This window comes from Lithobates pipiens, unplaced genomic scaffold (assembly GCF_037356315.1).
Source record: "Lithobates pipiens isolate NorthernLeopardFrog02 unplaced genomic scaffold, aLitPip1_a1.2 Scaffold_13, whole genome shotgun sequence".
Classification (NCBI taxonomy): Eukaryota; Metazoa; Chordata; class Amphibia; order Anura; family Ranidae; genus Lithobates; species Lithobates pipiens.
The window spans coordinates 177,162,243-177,181,774 of NW_027507718.1; the positions used below are offsets into that span (position 1 = coordinate 177,162,243).

General features: G+C 40.5%; 1 protein-coding gene across 5 annotated transcripts in view; it reads left to right on the forward strand.

Moving 5' to 3' along the window:
- The window catches only part of SSBP4 (single stranded DNA binding protein 4), a 660,119-nt gene that overhangs the window by 631,502 nt on the left and 9,085 nt on the right, over positions 1 to 19,532 (forward strand). For all 5 annotated transcript variants that reach the window (XM_077475913.1, XM_077475915.1, XM_077475911.1 and 2 more), the window contains 8 exons: positions 967 to 1,037; positions 4,106 to 4,170; positions 5,477 to 5,522; positions 6,420 to 6,455; positions 6,596 to 6,650; positions 9,850 to 9,920; positions 12,663 to 12,741; positions 16,817 to 16,845. In XM_077475913.1, the coding sequence (XP_077332039.1) occupies positions 967 to 1,037; positions 4,106 to 4,170; positions 5,477 to 5,522; positions 6,420 to 6,455; positions 6,596 to 6,650; positions 9,850 to 9,920; positions 12,663 to 12,741; positions 16,817 to 16,845 (452 nt within the window). The remainder of the gene's footprint in view (positions 1 to 966; positions 1,038 to 4,105; positions 4,171 to 5,476; positions 5,523 to 6,419; positions 6,456 to 6,595; positions 6,651 to 9,849; positions 9,921 to 12,662; positions 12,742 to 16,816; positions 16,846 to 19,532) is intronic.

Genomic DNA, 19,532 nt, shown 5'->3' on the forward strand with positions numbered 1-19,532 from the left:
TTTCTTTAAACTGTAATAAAAATTAGTTATTTCAGCTTCCAATCAACTGACAATAACTGTAGGCTAACATTTAGTCCAACCAATTTACTTTCCTATTTGGGTTAAATGTTTGGGCAAGATCAATAAAGAATGGATTTCATTTCATTTACATACTCTTCTTGAATCTTGGAAAAATATCAAATCTCTTGGTTAATAAAGATGATCCTCCTTTCTAAACTACTTTATTTATTTTAAACTCTTCCTTTGAAGACACATTCTCATGTATTGAGATCAATACAAAATCAAATATTCTCCTTTATCTAGGATAAGTATAAACCCAGTGTAAATCGCAATACACTTTTCCACCTAAAAAAGGGGGGTCTTGCAGTGACAGTCCTAAACATATCAAAATGATTTTTTAGCGCAAATAGCTTGACTAGCAACATACAACAATTCTATTGATCCACCTCTTTTCCATTGAAGCACTCTAATTGGATCCTATTTCTATTGAAACTGTTTTATGGATTCCCCAAAAATCTGTAAAATGGCAGGTTGATTGAAGATACAGACTGACATTATATATGGCACACCACTGCACATTGCTCCATTCATATTGCTGCAATTGAATCTAATTATAAGCTACTAATGCGTTGGTATGTGGTTCCCCAACACCTAGCCAGATATAAACCTTTCAAAGCTGACAAATGCCTCCGGCTGCCAAGCAAAAGGGGTCCTCATACATATTTTGTGGCACAAAACAACTTTGGACATGTATTTATAGAGTTAGTAAAACATACATATTGATAGCAATTCATTAATATGAAATTCATATAACAAGCAAAAAAAAAGAATTAGAGATAAAAATAGGTATTGGATTTGATTGATGCCTTTTTATATTGGGCAGGTAAAGGTGTTAAAATCAACTATCTATTACTATGTATTATTACTTATAACTAATACAAATACTACAAATTTGTTATTTCCTAGGGCATCCAAACATGGCAGGACCCATGCAGAGAATGAACCCACCGCGAAGCATGGCAGCTATGGGGCCTCAGGTAACAAGCCAGGAAGCATACTTCTATTTAGATATGAAAAATTGACCCTAAAACAACATTTTAGCATATCAGCAAGAACCTTCTGTTTTTTTTGTTTTTGTTTTTAATCCAAACAGTACATTAAAGTGATGTGTTCAGTAGTACTCTGTACCTTTTTTTATTAATTCTAAATGGCAAAACAAGAGTGATGCACTAAATCTCCATGCATATAATCCACTATGACCACAATACTTAACTTTTTTCTGAAAATGTTAAAAGCTTAAATAAATCAAATGTAAAGTGGTTAAATACCTGAACAGGAGAACTCTGCTTATTTTTAAAAGACTCTCTCCTCATAAAAAAAAAAACAACCGTCAACTACACTTTCTTTGAGCTAAATCTCTCTCAGAAATATCCACAAATATGGTAGGTTATTATTATTATACAGGATTTATATAGCGCCAACAATTTACGCAGCTCTTTACAATATAAAAGGAGACAATACAGTTACAATACAATAAAACACAAGAGGATTAAGAGGGCCTTGCTCAGAAGAGCTTACAATCTAATAAGGTGGGGCAGGCGGTACAAAAGGTTGTAACTGTGGGGAATGAGCTGATGGAAGTGGTAGGAGATTAGTTGTAGATGTGATAGGCTTTCCTGAAGAGATGAGTTTTCAGAGATAGCCAGACCAGTGGAGTTTTCGGGGATAGCCAGACCAGTGGAGGTAGCGAGTTCCAGAGGATGGGAGAGGCTCAGGAGAAATCCTGGAGATGAGCATGGGAGGAGGAGATGAGAGAGCTTGAGAGTTGGAGGTCTTGAGAAGAGCAGCGAGGATGATTTGGGTGATATTTGGAGATAAGATTGGAGATGTAGCTCGGGGCAGAGTTGTGAATGGCTTTGTATGTTGTGGTTAATATTTTGAATTTAATTCGCTGGGTGATTGGGAGCCAGTGTAGGGATTTAAGGTGAGGGTTAGCAGACACTGAGAGGTTGGTAAGGTGGATAGGTCTGGCAGCAGCATTCATGATAGACTGAAGAGGGGATAGACTATGGAGAGGCAGGCCAATGAGAGGCAGGCCAATGAGAAGGGAGTTGCAATAGTCAAGGCGAGAGATAACAAGGGAGTGAATAAGGAGCTCAGTGGTTTCATTTGTTAAAAAGGGGTGAATTTTAGAGATGTTACGGAGGTGAATTGCACTTCAACCCTGGTGAAGCTTTTTTAAAAGCAAAACATGTTGGGTTTTAGAGTCACCATGGGAAATTTGAGATCTCTTATGCATATTTATTGGGCGTGCTCTTTGTTCTGAACATTTTCTGAGACTTGACATTTTTGAATATTTCTGAGAGAGATTTAGCTCAGTGTCATTGACTTTTGAATTTATTATGAGAAGAGAGTCCTATAAAAATCTGTCCTATATAACAGATTTCCCCTCTTGGATGTAGCTACTTTGATACATTTAAACGTTTAACATCTTCAGTTTTATGGTCATAGTTGGATGCATGGTGATTTAGTGCATCATACTTGTTCTGATATTGAGGTCCCCCCAGGGATTGGACTTCTTATGCCGTGTACACATGACCGGACTTTTCGACGGACTAGGTCCGATGGTCTTCCTGACGGACTTTTGGCGGAGTTCCGACAGACTTTCCAAACGAACGGACTTGGCCATAAACAAGCACACCAAAGTCCGATGGATTTGAACGTGATTATGTACGACCGGAGTAGAACAAGGAAGTTCATAGCCAGTAGCCAATAGGTGCCTTAGCGTTGATTTTTGTCCATTGGACTAGCATACAAACAGATTTTTCGACCGGACTCAAGTCCATCGGAAAGATTTGAAACGTTCTAAATCTAAAGTCCGTCTGATGTTTAGACAGCAAAGGTCCAATTGAAGCCCACACACTGTCGAATTGTCCAACGGATTTGTTCCTTTGGACCTTTGTTTTCAAAAAGTCCAGTCGTGTGTACACGGGATTAGACCCTCGCATGGCATGTCAAATTTAATGTTTCCCTATGAGAGCTGTCTTAACTGATATTACATAATTTGCTCCAATTTTAGAAAAGGTTTCTGCACTACTTTGGTCCAACTTGTGTGCGATTTTAGCCCATACTCCTAAATAGCATCCAGGTATGATTAAGTTACAAGGAAGTCGCAGGGAAAAGTCACAGGCAAAGTCGCATGACTTCTTAAAAAATAGATAGAGATACATATAAGGAGGGGGAGTATAAATGTACCACATAGGAACATATAGACTAAAACATATTTTGTTACAAATTTGCAAGAAACAATTCATTAAAACCATAAACAAAAAAAACTTCCAGATTGACACTCATCACAACTTTTTGACTCAGGGGTAGCTAGTGCATTTTTCTCACATGCAGCACTTATGGGTTCTGTTTGATATAGTAGTATTGTTTGATTGTTTGAGTATATTTTCACTAAGTTTTGTTTTTGGAATGGTTCCTCACTGACATTGGAAAACACAATTCTTGTTTTTTATAATCCTTGGCTTGTTTAAATAGGGTACCCTCTCTTTTTTATTGGATGGGATTTATATATCTACTTGAGAACCCCAGTGTCATCCTATATATCGGATCATCCATTATTTGGATACAAGTACATTTTTGGATTTATCTCTGTTTGAATAGTCCAGTGCAGGTCCTGAGGAAGTGAGCATATCATGAAACATGCTGATCCTAAGCACAATCAATGATTATATCAATCTGGATTTTTTTTCTGTTTATGCTTTTAATGATTTATTTCTTTCAAACTTGCAATAAAATGCAAGTTTTTAATGTAAACATTCATATGTGGTACATTTAAAGGACTGCTCCTTATATCTCCTACTATTTCAGCAAGGAAATCGCTTCCATTGTTATTCTAAATATACTTTAATCGCCAGGATTACTTTCTAAAGCTGTCAGAATTACCCCTCGGGTACAGTTCACAGCATCTGCTCTGAAGGACAGCTGAGAATATTCTAGAACACGATTGCTGTGTACTGAATTTAAATAAGCTTGGGACAGCATGGGTTGGAATATGAATCCTTTTCTTGCAATTTGACTTGTTATTCTTATGTTCTAGAACTATGGAAGTGGAATGAGACCTCCAAATTCATTAGGTGGTCCTGGAATGCCAGGAATGAATATGTAAGTAAAAAGTATATTAGCTTGTATGTGCAGTAGCAATCTTTAGCTACCATATAGTAGACTCCCTATTGTAGCTAAATAGCTATGATTTTAGTAAAATTTGAGGTAATATTATACACTCAGATATGAGATGTCCTAGGTCTACTTAACTAGCTGTAAAACACATTTTTTTTTTTGTTCCTGCATCTTGCATTTACACTTACATTTTCCCTTCTGGATTATCACTTCCTTGTGACTCTCCGATTGGGGAACGTGCATACATCAGAGAATACATATGTAATCGAATGCATCAGGACTACAAGTCCAATGAATTCTTGGGTGCTGCCTGTAATGCCCCAAGCACAGCATTGGAGCACATGAGCATGGCACCAAGCAGCATGTAATGATGTAGCCCTGCTTAAGATATAGTATGTCAGATTGGCTACACAGATCTTCTAGTGAGACCCTGCAAGGCAATATAGCTATTCTATAAGTGGAAATGAAATACACTAAACTTTCAAATTATCATTATACTGAAAAGAATGGGGGAAAGAAGCAAGCAATGATGTAAAAAAACAACAACTACCTTCTATTGCTCTCAGCCTCTTCCAAATCTTCAAATTCCTGTTTTTTTTTTGCTGCTCTGCTTCCTGTTAGAGGGTGGCCACCCTTTCATGCTCTTTCCTGAGATGAACTTTGGACTATATGATTTGTATTGTCCATAAAACGGTGGATTTAGTTGTTAGAGGACAACTATTGTGTGTTGCTCCTTCCAAACACACAAAAGTGAGAGAAACTGGGGAGCTCATGGGGGGCATTGCAAGGGGACAGAAAAACACAGCAAGAATTATTTCATGGAAAATAGATTACAGGGACATTAAGTAGCAGATGTGTATGAATTATTTTAGAGAATAAAGAGCTGAGCTGAGGCTTAATTTTTTTGGCAAACAAACCCTCCTGCATGCCCGCCTGCTCGCTCGCTCGCCCCCCCCCGTATGCTTGCCCACCTGCACTTACCCCATCCAGGTCCCAGGCAGATTCCCTGACTTCTCCTTCCGGCCAATCTAGTCGTTTCTCCTCCCGGCCAATCTGGTCCTAGGACCGACTTCCTGTCCTGATTGACTGGCGGGAGAAGCAGGAAGACAATAGTGAATGTTGATTTGCTAATGTCATAAGTGGGTGGGCTCAGTGCTCTGCACCCCGATATATATATTTGTATACAATATTGCTTTTTTACTAAATATATTAGGATTTTATTTTTAAATCATAGAGTATACTTTATGAAGCATTGCAACTTAAATTACAAACTTTTTTTTTTCTTCCAAAGGGGACCTGGAGGTAGAGGTCCTTGGCCAAACCCCAATGCCAATTCGGTAAGCAAACTTAATTATAAAAAAGTTTTTCAGTTTTAAATAGCCATCTGATATTAGCTACCTGTATTATTTCCATTGCAATGTAAATACAGCAAAATAATAATATGTGCCAGAAAGGATAGTAAATAACTATTGTGGATGTCTTATACTATTTTTAAGCTCATTCCGTAACTAACAGTTTTGCTGAGCTTTTGGTGGATCTGACCTCATTAACAATTTAGCACTATGTGTAAATTATATATTACCATCCTCTTGATTAAAACAAAATCAGGCTTCAAGTATTACAGGGTTTGCCACTACTTTATCCATGCTTGATATAGACCACACATTAAATATATATATTTCCTTTCTCAGAATGTTGAGTGGGATATAATGAGTTATTACTAATAATAATTACTATCTCAAATGTAATACATTCAATACATGGTGCACGCATTTCACATAGAACTATGTTTTTAAATAGAGGGCACAGCTGGTGCTGTTTGCTTTCAGAGTATCTCTCTCTCTCTCATTAAAAGCCTGTATAGACTCGTCTGACCAAATAGACAAGGGGGAAGGGCGGAGGAGGAAGTGAGTCACTCCACTGACTCAATCAATTGTGTATATGAATTTGATATTGAGTTGGTATTGAGTTCTTTAAACAGACTTTTTACAGCAATGCAGCTAAGGTCAACCTAGAAAACAGTTAAAAGCAGACTAGAGCTCCACCTGCTGGCTGGAATGGTAATTGTAAAAATGAATTTGCATTATTTCATACCATGAAAAAGGACAAAATATTAGCAAAATTTTTTTTCTATGACCTGATCATAGGAGGAAGAAAACAATATATTAAATGCTATTAATAACACTCTACTTTCCCTCTATAATTCACTGTATTCCTCTCTTTTCTATATTCAGATAGCATATTCATCGTCGTCACCAGGAAACTATGTGGTAAGAGGTTGTTTTTATGTTGTAGTCCCTTTTTAAGTCATTACAATTTTAATAAAGTCAAACACCAGCTTATTTGGTTGACATTTTGTTTTACAGCATTATAAATAAATAACCTATAATAATTATTTTATTTTATTTAGGGACCTCCAGGTGGTGGAGGGCCTCCAGGAACACCCATAATGCCCAGTCCAGGAGGTAATAATACACAGACAAAAATAAAAACTTTAACATAGAACTTTGGTCAAAATGTTATTTCTAGTATGGGACGTTTGAAATCTCTGTCAATTTTTTAATTGCTTAGACCCCTTTCACACCACACCGCCCATTGCATCGGCGGTAAAACGCCACTATTTTTAGCGCCGTTTTACCGCCAGATTTGCGGCGCATTTCGTCCGCTAGCGGGGCGCTTTTACCCCCGCTAGCGGCCGCGAAATGGTTAAAACCGCCGGCAATACGCCGCAATAGCAGCGTTTTGCCGGCGGTATTACAGCGCTGCCCCATTGATTTCACCGCTCCAAAGAAGCTGCTGACAGGACTTTTTTCTGACGTCCTGCCAGAGCACCGCTGTAGTGTGAAAGCCCTCAGGGCTTTCACACTACTCACAATGGTGCAGCTTCTTTAGGGCGGATTGCAGGCACTATTTCTAACGCTATAGTGCCTGCAAAACGCCCTGGTGTGAAAGGGGTGTTATTGTTATCTGACTCCCCACTGGGAACTCTGCACTACTTTTTCACTTTATACATTTCTGATACATTTTAAGTCAAAACACTGACCTTTCCTGTACCCCAGTATACAATGCTGAAATTGTTGCAGTTTTTATTGATGGAAGTCAATGGTTTCCACTTCTACCTGTTCTAATGCTGTTGATTTAGACAAGCAAAAACAAAACCCAAGAGCAAGGCAACTCCCAATTTTTGCTCACATTGATACAAAAAATTCCTTAACTTTGTAAGAGGCAGTCACATTATTCAGCTTGATAAATTGCCCATTGATGAATTATACTAATATTTTGCTGAAATATCTGGATATCTGTCCATGCACAGTCAGCCTTAGTGGTATTAATGTAATTTTTACTATAATTTTATTTACATGCATTTGATTTTTTTTAATGCATTTCCTCTTCTTCTTCTGAAACTGACCCCAGCTGCACTGTTACATTTCTGTTATATATGTGCCCAATGTCCAGAACCTGTAGGAGTCTCTTCTACATTTGCGCTTGGAATGACAACTGTATATAGCGGCTGTTCAGAGCACTGAACACAAAGAAAACAGTTGTCACATTCCGAGGCCCTCGCCACCCTTTCCCTTCCTACATAATTGTGAGTCAGCTGTTTCTTCCAGGTTCTTGTAGCTGTCCATGATGATACCACCAGCTCCACCTTTCAGCTGCTGTGTGTTGCTGCTCCTGCAGCCTCCTGAAAGATAAGATGGGGATATCCCAGGAGACTGCAGGAGCAGCAACATGTCATTATTGTTTAGGTAAGAATGGAGGCAGGGGATGGACCAGAGTTAAAAAAAAATGTACTAAATAAACACAAAAAAATAGATTTTTAAATAATGGTGGGGGATGTTATATTGGAGAAAATTTAATTTAGGGGTGAGGGGTTGCTGTAAACCTAACCTTTATATGGAAGATAACAATTAACTCTAATGCCTCGTACACACGATCAAACAATCCGGTGGAAAAGTCCGGCGGACTCAAGTCCGCCGGACAATCCCCCCGTGTGTGTTACCCAAAAGTCCGGCGGACTAAGAAAGTATTTTTGCACTCCAATCTGTTCCGCCGGACTCGCATTTCGGCGGACAATCCGGCCGTGTGTGTTCCAGTCCACCGTACTTTTGAAATGAATGGACTTTTCCCGCCCGGAGAAAAGTCTGCTCATTTTGAGCGCGTCTCCAGGTAGCCAGGGCCAGCAAAGGAGGCGTCGCTGGCCCCGTCACCTGGTATGGACTTAAAGGGGAACCCCTACGCCGAAAAACCTGCAGGGGGGTCCCCCCAGGTACATATCAGACCCTTATCCGAGCACGCTACCCAGCCGGCCAGGAAAGGGGGTGGGGACGAGCGAGTGCCCCCCCTTCTGAGCCGTATCAGGCTGCGTGCCCTCAACATGGGGGGTGACATGGGGAAGGGGGGCCGCACGGCCCCCCCACCCCAAAGCACCTTGTCCCCATGTTGATGAGGACAAGGGCCTCTTCCCGACAACCCTGGCCATTGGTTGTTGGGGTCTGCGGGCGGGGGGCTTATCGGTCCCCCACCCTATGTGAATGAGTATGGGGTACAATGTACCCCTACCCATTCACCTGTGAAAAAAAATGTAAAAAAAAACACAACACACAAGGGTTAAAATAGTTTATTGCACAGCTCCGGGGGTCTTCCATCTTCAGGGGTCTTCTCACCGGACTCCTCCGCTATCTTCTGCTAGCTCTTTTACTAGCGGAGGAGCCCGGCTTTCTTCTTCGCAGCCGCCCTCTTCTTCCGACTTCGGGGGTCTTGTCCCCCTCCTCCGTTCTTCTTCCCGGTCTTCTGTCGCCGCTGTCTTCTGGCCTTCTGTTCTTCTCTTCTGTTCGTCTCTTCTTCTCTTCTGGAGATGTTGCCTCGTCGCTCTCTCCGGACACAATGGCAGGGATGCGGCGTGTGGCGACTTATATAGGGACATCGCCGATTTTTTGGCGTAGGGGTTCCCTTTTAAGTCCATACCAGGTGACGGGGCCAGCAACGCCTCCTTCGCTGGCCCCGGCTACCTGGAGACGCGCTCAAAATGAGCGGACTTTCCTCAGCGTGTGTGGGCGAGTCCATTCATTTCAAAAGTATGGCGGATAGTCTGGCGGACTTAGTACGCCATATTAGTCCGCAGAAAAAGTGCCGTGTGTGGGCAAGTAGCTCGTTCGGAAAGTCCGGCGGACAGTCTGGCGGGAAGTCCGCCAGACTAAGTCCGCCCGGATAGTCTGCTACGTGTGTACGTGGCATTAGAATGCTGTGTAGCCCAAACTTTGGGAGAAGATGATCCTCGAGGTTTGGGCTACTTGTCATTCCCTGGAATCTTATCTAGGGGATGGTGATGTCACCCTCTGCAGTATGGCAGCTGGGGAAAGTTTAGTAACTGATTTTCTAAAGATTTTGGAATGTTCAAGCCTTTATTATTCATTCTACTGCTACTTGCACTCTCTCAGATTACATAGCTGAATCAATAGTTAGATATGTATTGTATATAAGCATACACAAAATAGTTACAGCTACATGCATACTGATACTGCATTTTCATATAAGGCATTTGCATAAATTCTAGCTACTCTGGGTTACACATTATCAGTGAGCTATGGTATAAAATAACATACTGTATGTTACCTGCTAAGAGATGTGGTATAACTGTATTTTTCATCTAATTTTGTGTAGATTCAACAAACTCAAGTGAGAACATGTACACAATGATGAACCCAATAGGACCCGGTGGAAGCAGACCAAATGTAAGTAAAAGATTTTGGTGTCCAAGAAGAAGCTAGAAAACCATGGGTATTTAAAAAGCTAAAGGAATATGCATTTTGGACTTAGAAATTGTTAATGGGAAACTATAGTGTAATGTTTGATTCATATCATGTTAATCTATATGTATACAATCTTTATTTTACTAATAATCACGGATTACTGGGTGCTTCAATGACACTCGGTTTGCAGAGTATGTTGGGCTCTGTAATAGAACAGCCAATAATGCCTGCATTTTTTTTGTCTGCCTGAGTGAACTGAATATTCAGGGTGGTGTTATCTCTGCTGGGCGACAGGAAAGTTGTTGCCATTCAGGTCAATTTTAGCAAAAAATCGAACATCAGGTGGAGAATGTATTACTCCCCCTTAGGTTGTTAGGCAAATTTAATTGTGGCTTAAGGGAGTAGTAATTATTTGTTCTGGTCTGTGCAGGGTCTCAGGGGTTGGGAGTTTTAATGCTTCTCTGTGCCTCTAGAAGAAGCTTCTAGAGCGTACAGCAGGAGATTCAAATCAACCAGCCTGAATGTTTATCAGGCTCCAGCCTATCCTTAGAGGGGAAGTGTCCAGTAGGAGGCAAGAATGTGAAAAAAGTCTAAGACACTGGAGAGCAGGGTTCCTTCTCCCCAGGAGGGCTTCAGAGGTGCAGAGGCTGTTGCTGCCCACCAGCTCATAAACTGAACTGTTCAAGGAGGCTACAGAGGTGCTACGGTTTAAGGCTCAAGTGGACTTGGCCTTAAGTCAGACCTGACTGCAGAACCACACCACAAGGGATCTGGTCCTGAGAGGCACCATCTCACTCAGAGGTTTGGGTATGGAGTAAGCTAGGAGGCAGCAGCTTCCCTAGGGATGTGGCACAAAGAGTTGAGGAACTGGGATTTTATTTTTTATTTTTTTCAGTTCTCTCGGCAGTTAGGGTTGAGATGTGTGTTATAACCAGAATGGTTGACTGTAACTGTGGTCCTTACTTTTCTCTTGTTTATGTTTAATAAATGATTTATATATTGCTTTTTTACATTGTTGTTTGTTTGTGTATATGGTGTACCTTTAAAATCCCAGTTCCTCAACTATTTGTGCCTTATTATTATTAGGGATGTTGGTATGTTACTTTTGATAATTGCTGCTGACCTCCTTCCCATACCTGTTTTGAACTTTTTTCCTAGGGATGTCTGAGTAGTGACTTTGAATTACCGTATTTATCGGCGTATAACATGCACTTTCTTCCCCTGAAAATAGGGGGCAAATCATAGGTGCATGTTATACGCCCATAGCATACCTCGGAGGGGAACGAGCGCTGCCGTAATTCACCGACTCTCCCACTCGGCTTAAACTGGGCTCCCACATCACACACACAGTCCCGCTTCCACCACCGGCATTGGACCAGTGTTCTGTCACAGGAGCTGGTACAATGCCGATGGCGGAGGTAGGACTGTGTGTGTGAGAGCCAAGTGAGTGTCGCGTAAACAGGAGATGGCGGCTTGGTAATTTTCTGCATGGTTCATGTTGCAGACGGACATTGGTCAGGCTGCAGCTGGGCATCGATCAGGCTGCAGCTGGGCATCGATCAGGCTGCAGCTGGGCATTGATCAGGCTGCAGATGGACATTGATCAGGCTGCAAAGTTGTTTATTTAAAAAATATTTTTTTTCCCTGAAAATTTCCTCTAAAGGTAATGGTGCCTGTTGTACTCCAATAAATACGGTAACCCCTAAGATCGTGACTGTGTGCTGGATGCTGCACTGGGTATTCATAGTTTCCCAATAGCGCAGGGTAACCAGAGACCCAAAATTTGCCTCCTGGTCTTCTGCTGCAGGGCCTTGGACTGTTCTTAATCAATATCACTACTGTTAGGAAAGACTGTACTTTAAACACTGCTGCTTCTGAGCGTTTTTGAATATCCCAGGCCAATTCCTTCCCCTTCTCATTGAAGTTCTGCAAGCAATAAACTTTAAAATGATTGTAAAGTCTTGTGTTAAAAAAAATTTAAATATAAAAACATGTTATACTTACCTGCTCTTTGCAGTAGAGCAGCCTAGATCTTTGCTGCTCCAGGCCCCTCCCTCCTGTTAAGTGCCCCCCCCCCCCCACAGCAAACACCCAAGCTGAGCTACAGCTCCATGTGTCCATTCAGACACAGAGCTGCCGTTCAGCCCTGCCCCCTCTCTCTCCTGATTGGCTAACTGACTTTGATTGGCAGACAAGGGCAGCTCTTCTGTGTCTCAGCTAATTAGAAGGGAAAGTCACGGATGGCTGAGGGACTAGTGGACATCGCTGGAGAGAGATGGGGCTCAGGTAAGTATTAAGGGGCCTGAGGAGGCTGCTGCACACAGAAGGCTTTTTATCTTAATGCATAAAATGCATTAAGATAAATAAAAACCTTCTGCCTTTACAACTCCTTTAAAAGGACATCCCCTAGATCAGTGATAGCAAACTTTGGCACCCCAGATGTTTTGGAACTACATTTCCCATGATGCTCAACTACACTGCAGAGTGCATGAGCATCATGGGAAATGTAGTTCCAAAACATCTGGGGTGCCAAGGTTTGCCATTACTTTCTCTAGACTCTTATTTGGAGCCACAGTGAATGAACTGTTGCATGGGTGATTGGCAGCCTCTGTACTGTTTGGGAAAGAACCGATAAAATCAGCGGCCCCTGCAGTAGTAAATATGCAAATATTCGTAACTTTAAGTTCTGACATGTAAGAGATTTTGAACTTACTTTTCTTGTAGTTTCCAATGGGTCCCGGTCCTGATGGCCCAATGGGAGCAATGGGTGCAATGGAACCTCATCATATGAATGGATCACTAGGTAAGCACCTAGATTTTAATGGTATGTAAGAATTTGAAGTTTATGTAACAGAATGTTTTATCTGCCTTAAAGTATTAAATCCAAAAGCAAATATTTATTATATTGCGTCTTATCAATTTTTAGATGTGATGGCTCCATTAATTCTCTTTTTAGGCTTCCTTTCTTCTATTTCATATGGTGATCCAGTCAGTAAGTCTGTTGTTTTTCAAAAGAACACATTCTCTGTCAGATATATTAGTTTACAGGGATGGGAATCACCTTTTAACCCTGGTAGAGATGCTTACAATGATGCTTTTATATTGTAAAGCGCTGTGTAAAATTGCTGGTGCTATATAAATCCTGAATAATAATAATCAGCTTTTATTTGTGTAAAACCTTTATTCCATAAAGAAAAAACAACTACTGTAACTAATTATAAAGTTATAGCTGGTGGTAAACTTCAATTTTTTAGTGCAGTTAATCTGCTAGTTCATCTAACACTCACCTCCCCCAGACTGACAGTGCTGCTGTCCAAAGGTGCCCCCTGTGCTCTTTCATCCAGAGTCTAGAAACTCTATATAAAATATATAAAATATATATATAATATAAAATATATAAATATAAATAAATAAAATAAATAAATAAATAAAAATAAATAAATAAATAAATTAAAATAAATAAAATAAATAAATAAATAAAATATAAATAAATAAAAATAAATATAAAATATAGGAGGTGTGTTACTGGCCATATCACCAGGTAAAAACAAACTAAAAAAGTTTAGAAAAGAAAACGAATACAGCCATCACATCCAAGGATTGGTTAAGCAAAGTAATACATTTTTACTTTTGGGTTTAATACAGCTTTATTTTATTTCTGGACACTGAAAACAACCACGATTATCGGGAGAAAGGGGAAAGCACTATATAATAATTTCTTTTTTAACACCAAAATTAGCTTCTACAATTTAGGCATCTTTCCCAGGGGCATAAAAATGCATTTCAAAGTGTTTTTGGATTACGAATCTGAATGGAAGTGTATTGTTTTCAATGGGGACATGAACACAGGTGTAAAAACATACATTCAGATCTGTAACCAAATATCAAAAAAATGTCATCCAAGGACATGCATGTTTTGAGCTTGTGAGTGTAAATGTGTGTAAACGCATATGCATAGATGCAAAGAGTGCACTCTAGTATTTACAAAAAAAAACAAAAAAAACAGGAGGATATAGAACTACAGTATACATTTAAAAAATGCATCTAAAGGCAAGCATTTTACTGATCATTTACGCGGGATCCTTTTTTCTAGAAACACCTTTCTTATATGACCAGTAAAGTCTGTGGTTGTCTGCATATAGTCTTAAAGTAATACTGGGCTCATGCTATGTGTATTCGCTTAGCTATAGCTATATCCTGCATTGTATATTAACTTGACATCTGATTTTGAAATTTGTGGGGGGCTTTTTAGAGAGGGCCAAAAGTAGTCTTTTCTTTAGAAAAAAAAAAAAGGTTATGAGATAAAACAGTAAATAAAATGTCTAATAAGATAGTGAAATTCCTCATGCTACAGTTTAACATAAAGGGGTAAGTAAATTAAAATTATGCAGCCGCTCACATTGAGTTATTTACTAAAGGAAAATCTACTTTGCACTGCAAGTGCACTTGGAAGTAAAGTCGCTGTAGATCTGAGGGGGACATGCAAGGGAAATAAAAAACAGCATTTTAGCTTGCACATGATTGGATGATAAAATCAGGAGACCTTCTCTTCATTTCAGATCTACCTCTTAGATTTAGAGCGACTGCCTGTGCAAAGTGGATTTTCCTTTCGTAAATAACCCTCAATGTGTCTCCACTAGGGATGAGCTTCAAGTTCGAGTCAAACTCATGTTCGACTAGAACATTTCCTGTCTGCCTGTTGACCGAACAGCGAACAATCTGGGGTGTTCAGAGAAAATTTGAAAAGCCACGCAACACCCTGTACAAGTCTATGGGAGAAATCTAAAGTGCTAATTTTAAAGGCTTATATGCAAGTTATTGTCATAAAAAGTGTTTGAGGACCTTGGTCCTGCCCCAGGGGTTCCCGCAAATTCAATTACCAGGCCCTTCAGGTCTGGTATGGATATTAAGGGGATTTAAAAAAAAAATGATGTGGGGTTCCCCCCAAATATCCATACCAGACCCTTCAGGTCTGGTATGGATTTTAAGGGGAACTCGACGCCAAATGTAAAAAAAAAAAATTACGTGGAGTTCCCCCCAAAAATCCATACCAGACCCTTTATCCGAGCACGCAACCTGGCAGGCCTCAGGAAAAGAGGGGGGGGCGAGAGAGCGCCCCCCCCCTCCTGAACTGTACCAGGCCACATGCCCTCAACACAGGAAGTGCCCAGAATGTATGTAGGAAGTATAGAGCAATATTCCTGCAACCGGCAGCAGAGAAGCGACTAAGGCCGCATACACACGGGCGGACTGTCCGTCCAACTAAGTCCGTCAGACAATCCGACAGACAGTCCGTCCTACTTTTGAATGAACGGACTTGACCACACACAATGAACAGACAGTCCGCTGAAAGCTTGCGCGATGACGTGTACAGCACGTACGACGGGACTAGAAATACGGCGTCCAATACACTGCAATGCAACCTTCGGCCGTGTAAATCCTTTCTGAGCATGCGCCATACTTAGTCCGTCCAACTTGCCTACACACGAGCGGACTGTCCGCTGAAACCAAAGTTGGACGGACAATATTACGGAAATTCCGAAAGACTTAGTCCGCCAGACTGTCCGCTGAAAAAGTCCGCTGAAGCCCACACACGAGCGGACTGTCTGCTGAAACACGTTTCAGCGGATCAAGTCCTTCAGACAGTCCGCCCGTGTGTACGCGGCCTAAGAAGTAATTTGTTTTGATATCATGAAGGCTCAAACTATTTAGAATTTTGGTGAGTGTATCCCCAAAAGGGGCTCTCGTTTTGGAGCACAAAAGGTGGATCGTGAGGTGGAAGCTGTTTGTATCTCTCCCCTTTCACAGACTGAACTGTATCCAATCACCATTACCTCATGAGCACTTAATGAAGTTCTTTTGAACAGACGTGCATGTTTATGCGCTGCTATATATAATAAGTGGACTCTTGTTTTCAGGACTCAAACTATTTATATATTTTCTACGATAACTTATAAAGCCCACTTCCCTTTTCTTGTCTGGAAAAACGCCTAGGTTTATGACATCATGCACAGCTATCTTTCTCACTCTCATGAGAGTTTGCCAGGAAGGGGGGGGGAGTCATAAGAGGGCCAATGAGAGCTGCAGTGCTGGAGGTGTGCCTCTGTGTGTCTGTGTAAATCCAGGAAGTGAACAGGCAGCAGCTTCAGTTGCCCACAGTTAAAATGGTTGCAGCCAGAATCACAGTATATATAAAATAATATACAAAGTGGTTGGAGGGAAGTTTCAGAATGGCAAACATGTTTTTATTACAAATTATGTGAGCAGACTGCAGTTCCTCTTTAATGTTTCATCCACCGGATCCAAGACTAACAATATCCACCACGCAATCTTATTATGGGGGTGGCAGCTCATCTCAGGGCTTGATCTATATTCTCAAATAGATCAAGCACTCTCCGTGCTGGAAAATTAAGACACATCTTATCGCTTCTTAAGCCAAATATAAATAAAGCACCACATCAATTAATATCACCCACTAAATAAAATGTGAGACAATTATTAAGCTACAGGGCCAAATGAAAAACAAATAAACTATAGATTGTGAAATGAACACTTGATGTAATAATAATGGAACTCAACCATATGGTAAGAAGCAGTATAGATAACCACGTGATCTATGAAAATAAAGGAAAAAATAGAAACAAAAAAACTATACCAAACTCAGTAAAGAGATACAACCCAAATAAGAAGCAGTGCAATTGTGACATCTAGTGGCAAGCAGTTTAAATAGCATCGCATACTAGGTTTTATCAGCATATTCTGATGTAATTATACATTTACTAATCAGCTAAATTATATTCTGCAATAATGTGCAATTTAAACACAGCATACTATTTATTTAAATAGAAACAACTAAAATATTTATCATTCTGTTTCAGGCTCTGGAGACATGGATGTGTTGCCAAAGGTAATGAAAACAATTGCATTTTTGTCCTTTTACATTTTTTTAAGCTTGCAATTAAATTGTGTTAAAAAATACTGCAAATGTACAGTTAATTGGAATCATAAATGTAAAATGAAAATGCTTGGTGCCTGGCTGTCATGATAACCCAATGGCTTTAATACTTTCTGAATCAGAACAAATTCATAGATATAGATCAGGAGGTCTGATTTCAATATGACTCCATTGCTTGTCCTAGATTATTAATTCAATATATTAAAGCCGGGGAGAGCCAAGCAATAAACATTTCCACAAGGAAGTCGGCAATGACATACAATAATCTTTCTGTATGCATAACTTATTGATAAATTGTAAACTTACACAGGGCTATGTGTGTGTTCTCACCCCCACCCCTAAAGACACACACATATACATACACATATATACGTTGTGCCAGGGCCTCTGTAGGAGACCTAGCACTGTAATGTGGAATGGAGAGAAAAGGGACAAGTATTTCCCCAAATACAGAAAAAGCAAGAAATTCTTTGGATCTGGAGTTGGAGCCCAGGGAAAGTTAGTACAGGATACCTACACTCACCGGCCATGTTATTAGATACACCTGTTTAATTGCTTGGTAACACAAATTGCTAATCAGACAATCACATGGCAGCAACTCAATGCATTTAGGCATCTAGATGTGGTAAAGATGACTTGCTGAAGTTCAAACTGAGCATCAGAATGGGGAAGAAAGGGGATTTAAGTAACTTTGAACGTGGCATGGTTGTTGGTGCCAGACGGGCTGGTCTGAGTATTTCAAAAATGGCTGACCCACTAGGATTTTCACACACAACCATCTCCGGGGGTTTACAGAGAATGATCCGAAAAAGAGAAAATATCCAGTGAGTGGCAGTTGTGTGGACAAAAATGCCTTGTTGTTGTCAAAGAAACCAGAGGAGAATGGGAAGACTGGTTTGAGATGATAAAAAGGCATTAGTTACTCAAATAACCACTCATTACAACCAAGGTATGCAGAAAACCATCTTTAACCACATAAGCCCCGGACCATTTTGCTGGCTAAAGACCAGACCACTTTTTGCGATTCGGTACTGCGTCGCTTTAACTGACAATTGCGCGGTCGTGCGATGTGGCTCCCAAACAAAATTGACCTCCTTTTTTTTCCACAAATAGAGATTTCTTTTGGTGGTATTTGATAACCCCTGTGTTTTTTATTTTTTGCGCTATAAACAAAAAAAGAGCGTCAATTTTGAAATAAAAACACATTCTTTTTTACTTTTTGCTATAATAAATATCCCCCAAAAAGGTATAAAAAAATATTTTTTTGTGATTATTGATTGGTTTGCGCAAAGGTTATAGCGTTTACAAAATAGGGGATAGTTTTATGGCATTTTTATAATTTTTTTACTAGTGATGGCGGCGATCAGGGATTTTTATTGTGACTGCGACATTGTGGCGGGCACATCGGACATTTTTTGACACATTTTTGGGACCATTGTCATTTATACAGCAATCAGTGCTATACCAATGCACTGATTCCTGTGTAAATTACACTGGCAGTAAAGGGGTTAACCACTAGGTGGCAGTGTAGGGGTTAAGTGTGTCCTATGGGCGTACTGCTAAATGTGGGGGGCGTGGCTGTGTTTTACACATCACTGATCTCTGCACCAATCACAGGGAGCAGAGATAAGTGTCACTGTTGCTAGGCAGAACAGGGAGATGCATGTTTACTTTAGCATCTCCCTGTTCTTCCTCCCTGTGAGACAATCGCAGGCTCAAGTCTGAGGGACCCGAGATCGTACTCACGGAGGTCCCACTCGATGGCATGGCGGCAAATTTAAAGGGACGTACCTGTACGCCCATTTGTCTGTCCGTGCCATTCTGCCGACGTACATTGGCGTGTGCCGGTTGGAAACCGGTTAAATGCACAACACCGGGTGCCACTCCTGTCAACTAAAAACAGGAAACTGAGGCTACAATTTGCACAGGCTCGCCAAATTTGGACAACAGAAGATTGGAAAAACATTGCCTGGTCTGATGAGTCTCGATTTCAGCTGTGACATTCAGATGGTAAGGTCAGAATTTTGCATAAGCAACATGAAAGCATGGATCCATCCTGCCTTGTATCAACAGTTTAGGCTGGTGAAAGAGTAATGATGTGAGCTATATTTTCTTGGCACATTTTTGGGCCCCTACCAATTGAGCATTGCTTAAATACCACGGCCTACTTGCTGACTATGTCCATTCCTTTAATAATACAGTGTACCCATCTTCTGATGGCTACTTCCAGCAGGATAATGCACCATGTCCCAAAGCACAAATCATCTCAAACTGGTTTCTTGAACAAGACAATGAGTTCATTGTACACCAATGGCCTCCACAGTCATCATATCTCAATCCTTAGGGATGTGATGGAATGGGAGATACGCATCATGGATGTGCAGCTGACAAATCTGCGTGATGTTATCATGTCAATATTGACCAAAATCTCTGATGAATTTTTCCAACACCCTGTTGGCTCTATGCCACAAAGAATTAAGGCAGTTCTGAAGGCAAAAGGGGGTCCAACCTAGTAATAGCAAGGTGTACCTAATAAAGAGGCTGATGAGTGTATATTGTCTGCTATAACTTGTTGGTTTTTATGAAAGCCGGAGAATATAGAAACAACATTTATTCAAGTGTGCTAAAAAATGATCCTG